The sequence below is a fragment of the Natator depressus genome, chromosome 2, assembly GCF_965152275.1.
Source record: "Natator depressus isolate rNatDep1 chromosome 2, rNatDep2.hap1, whole genome shotgun sequence".
NCBI classification, from domain to species: domain Eukaryota; kingdom Metazoa; phylum Chordata; order Testudines; family Cheloniidae; genus Natator; species Natator depressus.
The window spans coordinates 59,376,813-59,390,563 of NC_134235.1; the positions used below are offsets into that span (position 1 = coordinate 59,376,813).

General features: G+C 38.8%; 1 protein-coding gene across 2 annotated transcripts in view; it reads left to right on the top strand.

The window, feature by feature from the left end:
* The window catches only part of ARFGEF1 (ARF guanine nucleotide exchange factor 1), a 183,734-nt gene that overhangs the window by 57,592 nt on the left and 112,391 nt on the right, over positions 1 to 13,751 (top strand). For both annotated transcript variants that reach the window (XM_074944269.1, XM_074944270.1), the window contains exon 2: positions 11,043 to 11,073. In XM_074944269.1, the coding sequence (XP_074800370.1) occupies positions 11,043 to 11,073 (31 nt within the window). The remainder of the gene's footprint in view (positions 1 to 11,042; positions 11,074 to 13,751) is intronic.

A 13,751-nucleotide genomic window follows, 5' to 3' on the forward strand; every position in this document is an offset into this window, starting at 1 on the left:
ATGAGGTGAATTGAAAAATACTATCTCTTTTGATTATCGTTGTTACAGTGCATATATTTGTAATCAAAAATAATAATCTAAAGTGAGCAGTGTATTCTGTGTTGTAATTAAAATCAATATTGAAAATGTAGAAAAACATCCAAAATATTTAATAAATTTCAGTTGGTATTCTATTGTTATAAGTGCGATTAATTGCTATTAATTTTTTTGAGTTAATCACGTGAGTTAACTGCGATTAATTGACAGCCCTAATTTAAAGACTTCAAGACCCAGAGAATCCACCATTTATTCTAATTTAAACCAGCAAGTGGCCTGTCCTCCATGCTGTGGAGGAAGGCAAAAAAAACCCCAGGGTCTGTGCCAATTTGACTTGGGGGAAAATTCCTTCCCAGCTCCAGATATGGAGATCAGTTGAACCCTGAGCATGTTGTCAAAACTCACCAGCCAAACACCTGAGAGAGAATTTTCTATAGTAACTCAGAGCCCTTCCCTATTAGTGCCCCTTCTCTGGCCATTTGGGAATTTTTGCTACTAGCAGTTGTGGATGGGCCACATAGAATCATAGAATGTCAGGGTTGGAAGGGACCTCAGGAGGTCATCTAGTCCAACCCCCTGCTCAAAGCAGGACCAATCCCCAATTTTTTCCCCAGATCCCGAAATGGCCCCCTCAAGGATTGAACTCACAACCCTGGGTTTAGCAGGCCAATGCTCAAACCACTGAGCTATCCTTCCCCTACATGTCATTGTGGGCAGTCTCATCCTACCATACCCTCCATAAAATCAAGCTAAGTCTTGAAGCCAGTTAGGTTTTTTGCGCCTACTGCTCCCCTTGGAAGGCTGTTCCAGAACTTCACTCCTCTGATGGTTAGACAACTTAATCTAATTTCAAGCCTAAACTTGTTGATGGTCAGTGTATATCTCTGCTCTTGTGTCGGCATTGGCATGTAACTCCTCTTCCTCCCTGCTATTTATTTAAGTTATCTATGTATTCATAGAGAGCAATCTTATCTCCCTTCACCCTTCTTTTGGTTAGGCTAAACAAGCCAAGCTCCTCGAGCCCCCTCTCATAAGGTAGGTTTTCCATTCCTCAGATCATCCTAGTAGCCCTTCTCTGCACCTTTCCATTTTGAATTAATCTTTCTTAAACGTGGGAGACCAGAATTGTATGTACTATTCCAGATGAGATCTCACCAGTGCCTTGTATAATGGCAATAACACGTCCTTCTCTCTACTGGAAATACCTCGCCTGATGCATCATGGGATTGCATTAGCCTTTTTCATGGCTGCATCACACTGGTGGCTCATAGTCATCTTGTGATCAACCAGTACACTTAGGTCTTTCTCCTCCTCTGTTGCTTCCAACCAATACATCCCCAGCTTATAGCAAAAATTCTTTGTTGTTAGTCCCTAAGTATTACCTTGCACTTTGCACTACTAAATGTAATCACATTTCTATTAGTCCAGCTTTCAAGGTTGTCCAGATCTTCATGTATGCTATTTCAGTCTTCCTCCATATTTGCAATACCTCCCAACTTTGCATCATCCGCAGATTTTATTAGCATGCTCCCATTTTTGTGCCAAGGTCATGAATGAAAACGTTAATCTTTTTTGTTGCCCGTTTCTGTACCTTTTCCATTTCTAATATATTTCTTTTGAGATGGGGTGACCAGAACTGCGTGCGGTATTCAAGGTGTGGGCATACCATTGATTTATTTGGTGGTATTATGATATTTACAGTCTTTTTGTCTATCCTTTTCCTAATGGTTCCTAACATTCTGATAGTATTTTTGACTGCTGCTGCACATTGAGCGAATGTTTTCAGAGAACTATCCACAGTGGCTCCAAGATCTTTTCTTGAGTAGTAACAGGTAATTTAGACCCCATCATTTTGTATGTATGATTGGGATGATGTTTTCCAAAATGTATTATCTTGCATTAATCAACATTGAATTTCATCTGCTACTTTGTTGCCCAGTTTTGTGAGATGCCTTTTTTTAACTCTTCACAGTCTGCTTTGAACTTAACTATCTTGAGTAATTTTGTATCATCTACAAACTTTACCACTTCACTGTTGACCTCTTTTTCCAGATAATTTATGAATATGTTGAACTTTGTTCTTCCCCCTGTGATGCATGGAGGTGGAGTGCAGTGGCTATGTCATAAATATAAAGGGAAGAGTAACCACCTTTCTGTATACAGAACTATAAAATCCCTCCTGGCCAGAGGCAAAACCCCTTCACCTGTAAAGGGTTAAGAAGCTGAGATAAGCTCGTTGGCACCTGATCAAAATGACCAATGAGGAGACAAGATACTTTCAAAGCTGGAGGTGGTGGGGGGGAACAAAGGGTGTCTGTCTGTCTGATGCTTTTGCCGGGACCAGGTCAGGAACGCTCTTCAGAACTTCTGTTAAGTTAGTAAGTAATCTAGCTAGAAATGCGTTAGATTTCCTTTTGTTAAATGGCTGGTAAAATAGGTTGTGCTGAATGGAATGTATATTCCTGTTTTTGTGTCTTTTTGTAACTTAAGGTTTTGCCTAGAGGGATTCTCTATGTTTTGAATCTGATTACCCTGTAAGGTATTTACCATCCTGATTTTACAGACATGATTCTTTTACCTTTTCTTTAATTAAAATTCTTCTTTTAAGATCTTGATAGCTTTTTCATTGTTCTTAAGATCCAAGGGTTTCGGTCTGTGTTCACCTATGCAAATTGGTGAGGATTATTGTCAAGCCTTCCCCAGGAAAGGGGGTGTAGGGCTTAGGGGGATATTTTGGGGAGAAGACGTCTCCAGGTGGGCTCTTTCCTGTTCTTTGTTTAACACGCTTGGTGGTGACAGCATAGGGTTCAAGGACCAGGCAAAGTTTGTACCTTGAGCAAGTTTTTCACCTAAGCTGGTAAGAATAAGCTTAGGAGGTTTTCATGCAGGTCCCCATATCTGTACCCTAGAGTTCAGAGTGGGGAAGGAACCTTGACAGGGTACATCTGCCCATGTACATGACCATCCATGAACTGTATTGACTGGTTAATTCCCCATCATGTATGTTGGATGTGGGCCAATTGAGGAGAGGCCACTGGAGCAGGCTGGGCTGGGAGCAGTGCAGGGGCTCACATTTTCTTGTGGCCATTGTGCCAGGTAGTCAGTGCATCAGCTCCTTATGTTGCTGTTCCTCTTCCAGCTCTAGCTGTTGCTCTTCCTACCTTGTGGCATGCTCATGGGCATTGTAGTCCCTTGCCATTTTCTCCTCCCTTTCCAGCATCCTCGCAGCTGCAGACTGGCTCTTCTTGTCCTGCCGAAGGAGCAGTCTGACCTATTGGCAGAATATAGCAGCTCATATCTGGCCTCTTTTCTTTTTGCCCCTTAAGTTCTTACTACTCTCACTAACAGTCAGTGGCATCATGTGTGAGCACCTTATCTGGACTAGAATTGATATCTTTGAAAAGCAGTGAAGCTGCATATTATTTTTCTGTCCAGTGGCAAGAAAATATGGCCCAGGTGGAATTGTAGGAAGCGATTGGAGGACTGTTGGCACCTGGGCTTGATTAGCCTGTGTTCTCGCTGTGAAGTAGGCAGGTTGCCAGCCTGGGCTGAGTCCTAGGCTTAAAGCACCCTCACTCCTGGATGAGAGGTTTTTCTGTGTGGAAAGCAGGGAGGTTCAGGCAACACCTAGGCTAGAGCATGGGCAGTGATGCTGTCTCTCTGCAGTGATGTACATGTCCTCTGTACCTTGGTTATCTTTAAGAACTGTACAATGGTAATGGTGAATCTTTGGATTACCGCACTTGCCGTTTAAATGCAGGCAATGCTTTTAGATCAGATTTCCCATGCTGCTTCTCTTTTGTTTGGTCTATTTAAATATGATTATTTTAGTTCTTCCTGGAAGTCTCTGAATTGCCTTCAAAGCGTTAACATGTCTTCTGTTGCTGCTGGTTAGTCAGGGAGAGAGAAGCTTTTGATATTGGCATCCTTCTCTGCTAGTGCTAAGCTTTAGTACCAGCAAGGAGCGATGAGATAAAATGGGCAATTTTGGTATCTGTTTATATACCTTTTCACTTCCATGCTAAATAAACTAAAAATGTATTTAGCATAATCTGTTTAGATTGTTAGTTGTGGAGGGCAGAGACTGTAACATATTTGTACAGCGCCTAGCACAAAGGACTCAAGCAGGTTGGGCTCCATTAGAAACTGCCACAGTAGAAATGTTTAATAGCATAATTTCAGTTTGTCTCTAAATACATAATGAAAATTTCAAGGTTTTTGAGTTGCTTAATGCTGATGACCTATGTGAATTTCAAAGGGTTCTTAAACAAGTGCAGCAGTAATAGCTGCAATACAGCGCTTAGCACCTAGTATTTAGACCTTTGAAATCAGAGGGATTTACAGAGACTGCTAAGTCAAGAGGGCCCAAGTATACATAACCATGAAAAGAACAACATAGAAATTGCCCCCCATGTTGAAAATCCTGTGGTGACTTTTGAAAGATTTCTCCTTCCCACAGTTGCTGCATACCAACTTGAGCAATATTGGCAGTGTCAGATATTGGAGAGACTAACCAGAGAAAATATAGAGAAGCCAACTAAATCAAGCAAATGCTTTAAAATATACACTTCAGGATGTACACTATTTAATTACTAATATTGTATAAAATTATTCTTCATTGCATGTTGCCTGGAAACCGGTTCACTTGTAGTGACTCAAAAGAACTGACTCAGAATTGCTTTGTCCTTTGAAACTCTCCTCTCTTATCCTGGATTGTAGATCACTTGTTTGCTTATTAGATTTTCTAGGTGTCTTGTCCGGTTCTCCCTTCTGAATATTTAGGAAGGTTTCATTTTTAACACTGTTACTTCTCACTTTCATTCCTTCCTTGCCTAGATATTGAGTTATCTGGGTAACATTATACAGAGACCTCCCACCTACATGCAACTTCTTGCCGGATCAAGGACTTAGTTCACACTTTCCTTTTAAACCAAGTAGGAGCTTTCTGTCCTAGAATACCATGGCTACAGTGAGACACCTCTATAAACTGCTGAAATGTAATGGGGAAGAAATGAAGCATGTGCATTTTTAGAAGGAAATGTTATAAATGAAATGTTCGCAAAAATTATCATTTTTCCAGTATCATACTCTGCTATGATAATCTTACTAACCTGTTGTTTTCCATGTTATAGTATAAATCATTCTGTATCTTTACCAGTAAAAATATATTTTCATATTGACTTGTTCAATAGTAGATAATATGAAAAGGAGTACTTGTGGCACCTTAGAGACTAACCAATTTATTTGAGCATAAGCTTTCGTGAGCTACAGCTCACTTCATCGGATGCATACCGATGAAGTGAGCTGTAGCTCACGAAAGCTTATGCTCAAATAAATTGGTTAGTTTCTAAGGTGCCACAAGTACTCCTTTTCTTTTTGTGAATACAGACTAACACGGCTGTTGTTCTGAAATCTGTCAGTAGATAATATGTATACCCATTTTTGTTCTGTTTAGTATATGTGACTTTTCGTTGTGATATTAACTGTAGTATTAGCTACCTTTTTGTTTTAATAAAGTCAGGAAATCCAACGCGAGCTGAAGTGATGCATCCCAGCTCCAACTGTAGACATAGCCTTAGAGCCGTCTTTAGGGGAGAGGATTTATGTGTGGGTATTGTGGGGCTCATGGGGAGTGGGATGTATGTTTCTGCCTCTCTGCCATCCTTCCCAACCAAGCAGAGTGTGTAGCTCAGTTAATACCACCTGAGGATATATTGGCTTTTCTGCAGAGCGCCTTTATGTAATATAACCCTCTGAGAGGTTTTTCCAAACTAATTCAGTAGCTTCACTTGAACAGTGCTGGCAGGGAATCCTAGAGTTGATGCAGAAGCTCTGCGCCTCTATGTTGATACCACAGGCCTCCAGCACATCTGTGGCTTCTAGAAGCTGAATCCCTGCCCATTCCACCCCAATTTTTTTCTCTTCTCCTTCCCTTCCACTCCCAAATCTATAATTATGTTAGGGGTAATTTAGCAGAATTTTCCAGTCCCTGGGCTCTGTGTGTGTGTGTGTGTGTGTGTGTGTGTGTGTGTGTGCGTTTTCCCTCATGAGAGGGGGTGATCTGGCCCTTCACTGTTATCAGCCTAACTGTGTTTTCCCTTACTGTGGAAATCTCACTCAGATTCATGGGGAAGGCTTTATTTCACTAGCTTGTACCTTGCCATGTCTGTCGTGTATCTCTTGGTCACCATTCTGGTTCATCTACCATCATGGTTTGAGAGTGGAGTGACAGCCATGAAATAGTAACTTTTCTAGTTTCTCTGAAGACTTTAGGAAAGTGTCAATAAATGTCAGAAAACAAATAGCATATGGAAAGACCTATGGGCTGAATGGTCTCTCAGTTTTACTGTAATTTTCCTTCTATCTACAAGATCTATTTTAGGTTAAATAGGGGAGAAAATGTTACTGATTATCTACAGCAGTACAAAAACACACAGTTCTGACAACTCACTTCTTTACACTACATTGTTCTCAGTGAGGAATAAAATGTGAGGCAACGCATAGTGAGACCACTACTATTTGATCTTTCTCTTCCTCACTATAATTCTTTTTCTTTCTTTCCCCATCTGCCTGTGTGCTTTTTATCTATTTACATAGTGCTGTGCAGTTGGAGAAGTTTGCTAAAGAAGAATTTCTTCCCCAGAGGTCTCATAGCCTAACAAAACAGGGGCCACGTAATGGAATCAACAAGCAGAATGGCTCTCAGAGTTGGAACCTAAAGTGGAGATATTCATGTGTGTTTTTTTTAGGGAGGAATGGAAGAGAGACTGACTAACCATGATTAGAAAGCTGTTTCACGTACACAGACCAGCTTCCACAATCAACACTTTTAGTCATCTCCTTTTACATTGTCTATCTCCTGTTTTTTTGTTTTGTTTTTTTGGGTCTCTCTGCATCCCCTTTCCTTTTGGTCTCTTCCTCCAGTTTTCTGTTCTATTTTATTGTTTTCTCCTACCCCTTTTTTCTCTGCCTTTGTACTTTTATTGACAAGCTTCTCCCTATTTTTGTGTAATACAGATTATGTATTTTTGTGTCTTCTAGAGCAGACGCCCAGAATGAGTGCTTGACGCATGGGCAGTCTCGGTAGGAAAAATAACAGGCTATGTCATTTTTTCTCTGCAGCCCTTCCATATGTAAAACTAGATGCAGAGGTGAAACTAACTGCACTCATCTGGATCAAGTTGTGCTGTGTATAAAGTGAGGGTTTAATAATTTGCTTTTTATGTGCTGCTTGAGACCGTTTTCAGCTATCCAAAGTATGTTTATGTTGTGGGAGAATAACTGACTGGGAAGCGTGGTGGGTATTTACTCATACATAACCGACAAAGTGTGTTTGACCCACTGTGCCTAAATACTATAGAGTAAAGGCTGCTGAGTTTATGAAAGTTCCTGTTGAGTTCAATTACACAATTTACTTTTTCTTCCCATTTTCTCAGGATACTGTGGCACAAGAAGTTAACAGTCTCCTGTTTTAATGGGAGGGGCCTAGAGGCATAGTGTATTCAGTGATAAGTTCTTTAGATTTTGACACAATGCCTCTACCACCCACCCGTCCTCATAGTCTGCTGGTTTGGGTCACTTCACTTTGGAGGACTTTTTGGTACCTTTGTTTGGATAGTGGTTGAAGACTCTGACTTCTTTTGTTCTGAAGCAGGAAGGGAGGAGAGATGACAGCTTATTGAGAGAGAGATCACTGCTCATTCCATATTTTGATTCCCTGCAGTATATAAAATGGTTCTTTCTCCTTGGATAAGTGTCCCTGTTTGGACATAAGCATGTTTTAATGAAAATATCAGAGGAGTTAGATATCACTGGTTATGACATACTGTTCATTATAGTTGATGTATTGTTATTGTATTGATAAACAATATGCTTGTTGGCTTTCTGAAATGAGCTTCTGGAGGATAAATAAAGCATTAAAATAAATTGCTGTTAGATTTTTTTAAAATTCAAAGTGGCAAAACTGCACAAATCATGTAGCTTGTTTTCTGTAAATAAACAGATTTTTGTAGAGCTGGACTAGGTCTGTTTTTTAAGCCATTTGGTCCAGAACTGAAATGCCTCCTGCTGGCTATTGGAATGTAATTTATAAAACGGGTTTAAAAATTCTGGATTGTAATTCTGAACCCAATAACATGACAGTGTGATTAATTAGCACAACTTCACCAGTCAGAACTTCTTTTCATAACTTACACATAATTATAAAAACAAATATATATTTAGAAACTGAACACATTAATTGTGAAGAGAGAGAACTTTTTAAAGGCCTTTATAAACTATTTATTTTTTCTTGTCTCTGCCTCCACCAAGTTGAACAGGATGCCACCTCTCCATATCCTGTCATTTCACTGCAAAGGATAAAAACCACACTTTTCCCCCAGTGTTACTCAGATGCCCACCTAGACAAAGCTGTTTGGCTTTTTTGAGTTCCCCTGTCCTAATAGGTTAGTTACCCTAATTTTTAATACAAAGTCAATCTGACAAGACTGGTTGATTTCTCTGCTGCAGTTGGAAACCCAGCAGATGGAAGTGAAACTAACAGTTATATTAGTTTTCAGTTTCTTGGTGAAGTTACCAATAGCAGAAAGGAATGCTCTAGAATTATTTATTCATCGAGAGAAGAACCCAGAAAAGGGGGTGGAGGTAAAGTAAGGGAAGGCTCCAAAGATGACTGAGGAAAAAAAAGCTTTCTCCTTCCACCAACAAAAGAAAAAGATTTCAAATGATCGGATGTCTCGTAGGTCGATAGGGTTGTAGGTCGAGACTGATATGAAGATGCTGCTGACTTTAGGCAAAGCACCCTGGTAGAAATCCGCTTTTTCCAATAATTAATGCATCTTCCTAGGTGTTACCCCTAATTTTGCTCTCATATCTTTTATGTTTTTGGCCTCTGACTAGTAGGTTTAGACCTTTGCCAGTATGTATTTCATACATTTCTTTTCAAGTCCTGAGAATTGAAGAATTAAATCAGTTTCTGGTGGGATTTTCACTAATGAAACTAGCCACCCGGTTGTGCTTTCTAACTGGGAGAAGAGAAGGAATGCCAGCCACTCCAGAAGTAGCGCTATTAGATTTCAAACTGGTATTCACTGTTTATTGGAAGCATTACCTTAAGTTTTCCTCAACATTTGGCAGGCTTCCCTCTGTTCCCGAAACATATACAACTCAGTTTAATTTTATCATAAAAATTAACAAAGAGTGGCTTAATGTTACTGTGATTGTATCTATTACAAAATGAAATAGAATCCTTGGGAAAACAAAATTTTATCTAGCTCGGGAAGGATTCTCTTGACTAAGAATAGTTTTTGTAAGTGAATTTAATATTTGTTTAAACTAGAGAGGGAACAATGAGATATGAAATAGCTTTGCTATAAGCGAGTTTAATGAGAAATGTTAACTTCCTAATCAGTAAGAATCTGCAAATACCAAACCTCTAGCTCTGTCTCGTGGCAAATCAGAATTTCCATTTTGAAATTAAAAAGGAAAAAACTAGAAGTTCATACAATTTGTACATACTCAGAACTGTTCAACTATAAAGATAGCAACTTTTGTGTGTGCACAATTCAGAAATGCAACTTCTGAATAATAAATCTCATTTATGGAGAAAGCGGGTGGCTGCTTAATTCAAATAATTCAGTGCATGTGAGGCTAAAGTACTACATCATTTCTTGGTTAATGGTCATGTTCAAAGGTAAATTGTAATGCAGTCTTATTTTTCTATCATTTCTAACTGAAGAAAAATGTCATGAGTGAATGAAGGGTGTCCCCCTCCACCCCAATACTCTATGCATGTTTGATGGATGCTTACGATTAGAACAGGAAACTTTGCTCTAATGATACATCAGTATCATTTTCTTTTTCTGTGATGAATATTAATAAGATTTCATGTATTGATCCTATATAATTTTATTATTCAACTGTCCATGTCTTTCCCTACTGTAACCAGAGCAAATTCTGTGGAAATCAGATTCCTTAATGCCCAGTAAACACCATGTGTTTCCTATGAAAGATGTTACAATTTACTTTGTTGTGAATCGTGAGTAATCTGGTATCTGAAGATTTTATTTATATATATATATTTTTTTCTTAAAATTAGCTACACAATTGTTTAATATTTTGTCACAATGTCTAGAGTCTAGACATTTAAAATACTGGGCAAAATTAAGCATTTTTTATATATCATTGACCTGATTATATGAAGGATGGGGAAAGGATTAAAGTCTCATATTATTTCTTCCATTATTTCTAAGTTGCAATAATTTAAAAATGATTTATTTTAATATCATGTCTGAAGTGGAAATGCTACAGGAGAATGTTTTTGCTCCAGGTCATTGCTTCAACTGTTTGCAGCCAGTTGTATATTCAGAAAGGAAAAATTGTCTGTATAATTGGTTTCTTAAGAGCACAAGTGAGAGAGTTTTTATAGGTAAAACTGATAGAAGTCATTAATGTAGTTTTCTTCTTCATTCATAAATCAGACTTGCAAAGTTTGCAAAGATAGGATACAATGCATATATTGATAAAACAGCCTAATGTTAGAGTTATTTGCCTTCAAAGGATTAAAAACCATTTTATGTATACTTGTTTTGACTGCAGTCTTCTCCACCACCCTTTTATATCTTTGTGTAAGCTGTCTGGGACAAAGGCTATGTATTGAAACAGTGCCTAACACAAGGTGGCCCTGATTTTGTTTGGGGCAACTGGGCACTACTTTAAATAATAAATTACTTGGAAAATAGAGATCTAGCTCATCTTGGTTTTGATACTGCATTAATAATATATTAGTTGCAAATTAGATAAGAAACGAGTTATAGAAACACTTGAACTGCTCATGATGGTGGTTGCTGTTTTAAACTGAAATTTGATTCAAAAACTTGGTGTTAGTCCAAATAGAAGTTTGACTTTCCACCTGTTAACAAATATAAAATTAGAGTGACTGTGCATATTAATATTTCCATAACTATGTTTTTATGATCAGAATTCTAATTCACTGTTTCCTTTTACAGAGGAAATAAAAGCTGAAACAGAAAAACAAAGGTATGTAATAGTTCTCTTCCTCTTATTGAGCAAAAATAATTTGTCGTGTGAAAATAGGAAGAGAAGTCATATAGGCACTTGTATAGTATTTATTATGAATTCAAGCATATAACATTATCCATATGGTGACTCATCCTGAAAGGTGCTGAACATCTCTTGTGCGATGCATAATACTCAGGAGCTTGCCTGCAACTGCCACTCCTGTCTGTTGCAGCTCTTATATAACTTAGAGTGAGAGCAGAAAGATTTGAAGGGTTGTGGAGGGAGGATGGAATAGACTGGGGTAGGGACCGTGTGGGAGGTAGACTTGGATTGGCTGTTGTGGGCTGGGATGGGACCCTGGGGTCAGATATTGAGATTAGATGAGCAACCAAGGAAGGGAGAGACTGGGATTGGCTGAGCAAGGAGCTCCAGGGAGACTGAGCTGGGGAGCCCGGAGATGGAGACTAGTACTGGCTGAGCAAGGAGATTGGGATGTAGAGACTGGGTAGGCTAAAGGAAGAGACTGGCACTGGGTTGAGGAGTCAGGGGTAGGGAGACAGATCTAGGACAGGCTGAATGGGACACATGCAGAATGTATAGAAAGATCTGTGACCATTAGAGAACACTCCCTCCAGAAGTTGGAATAGAATCCAAGCTTCTAGAGTCTGTGTTGCTCTGCTGTCAGCAAATCTGCGAACACCCTGGCAAACTGGGCATTTGTTATGATAGTCTTTAATTACATGATACATAGGACTCCTGCCTCATACAGTGCACAGGATGAGCTGTGTTCTAGGGATGAATCAGAGCTGAGTAGCGAAGGAGGCTATTGTCTGTAGGATTCCCGCCTCATTTGCTGCAGAAACTGGATGGTATTTTGTGAATGAAGCAGGGGAAGAGTGATAATGCTCTCATGGTTAAAGCAGTTGAATGCTACCCAGGGGATTTGGATCCTATCCCGTCCTCTGCCACAGAGTTCCCGTGCGATGCTGGGCAAGTCACTTAAACCAAACTTTTCAGAGGCCAGTAATTGTGCATTCCTCATTTTCTGAATGTCCATCTTGAGACCCCAGGGTCTGATTTGTAGCAATGTTGAATACTCACTCATAGTTGCAACTGAAGGCAAGGGCAACTGTGCTTTGGAAGATATGAATTATTGCATATTGCTTTGTACTCTGAAAAATTAGACCCTAGGCTCCTCAAATTGGGCATCTAAAATGTGTAGAAACAACGAGGAGCCCTTGTGGCACCTTAGAGACTAACCAATTTATTTGGGCATAAGCTTAGCCCACAAAAGCTTCTGCCCAAATAAATTGATTAGTCTCTAAGGTGCCACAAGGACTCCTTGTTGTTTTTGCTGGTACAGACTAACACAGCTACCACTCTGTAAAATGTGTAGACACTTCTTACCTTACGTTCTTACCTCTCTTTGTCTGAGTCCCCTCCTGCACCTCACAGAAATGTTATAAAAATAAATTAATGTTTCTGAAGCACTCAGATGAGCACCATAGAAAAATCCATCAGGAAATTAATAATTCTGTTCTCATAGCATATTTGAATAGTGTGTAGTAAATAAGATATGCAACCACACATTGAACAATGAGGATAGAACAAAATATTAAATACCTTTTTATATAGTGAGCATCATCCATCTTGTGCACTGAATGAGGCAGGAATCCTGTGGAAAAATAGTATGTGATCATGTAATTAAAGACTGTATCACAATGCATATGCACAAAGGGGCCTCATCCAGGTTGCATGTGCAACCTCAATTCTGACATTTTATAGTTTTTGAGTGTTAGGCTTTGCAGCCTTAATGTTTTTAACACAGTTGTTTTGTGAGTATATAGTTTTGTTTGTGTGTGTAGTGTACATATAATCCTTTACCTATGATGAAATATTTTGTAAATAGATTTTTATTTTGTTTATATATTTTTCAGGCATGTCTAAAGATTCTAATAGTGGATCTTCAGTTTCCTTTATTGCTTTGGAGGCATATAGACTTGTTAGCTATGGATGTAGGATGTACCCCTCCTACCAAAGAGTTATCAGTTGTCTTTGGCTGCAGAGGAGGTAGAAGATCTTCCTTTGCAGAGCATTAGGACAGAGGAACTTCCTATTTTTCTCCAAAATTCATTTTAAACTCCTTTTCTTATCTCACATTGGATATCTAGGTAGTTAATTATTAACTCCACAGTCTGATTAACCTTTTGAAAAATTTTCTTTGAGGTGTTGTATGGCTTTGATCTGCTGTTGGGGCAGACCCCAATCCATTCAGGGAAATCAGGGGCAAGAAATGCCTGTCACGCTTCTTATTTAAGATTGGTACTAGTCAGGGTGGATCGATTTAAAGCCACAATGTAAACTATGATTTAAATCACCAAGTGGAAAGCCTCAATTGAAGTTATCGATTTTAATCAACTTTTCCATTTGTACTTCAGTTATTTTCTAAAGAAAGGTGAATTCTCACTGATTGGTGTAACCATTAAAACCATGTTGATTTACAGCTCAATAAAGACTTTATGGTAGATTTGGTATATCTTTTTGCTATCTAGGAGGGTATACTATAGCTATACATTTATTTAATCAATTAGATTAGTATTTTCAGATTCTTAATTGTACATTTTTAGTTTATTAGAAAATTATGGTGAATTATATTGCTTATTTACTAGATAATTTTTTGCTCATGATTTGTGCCA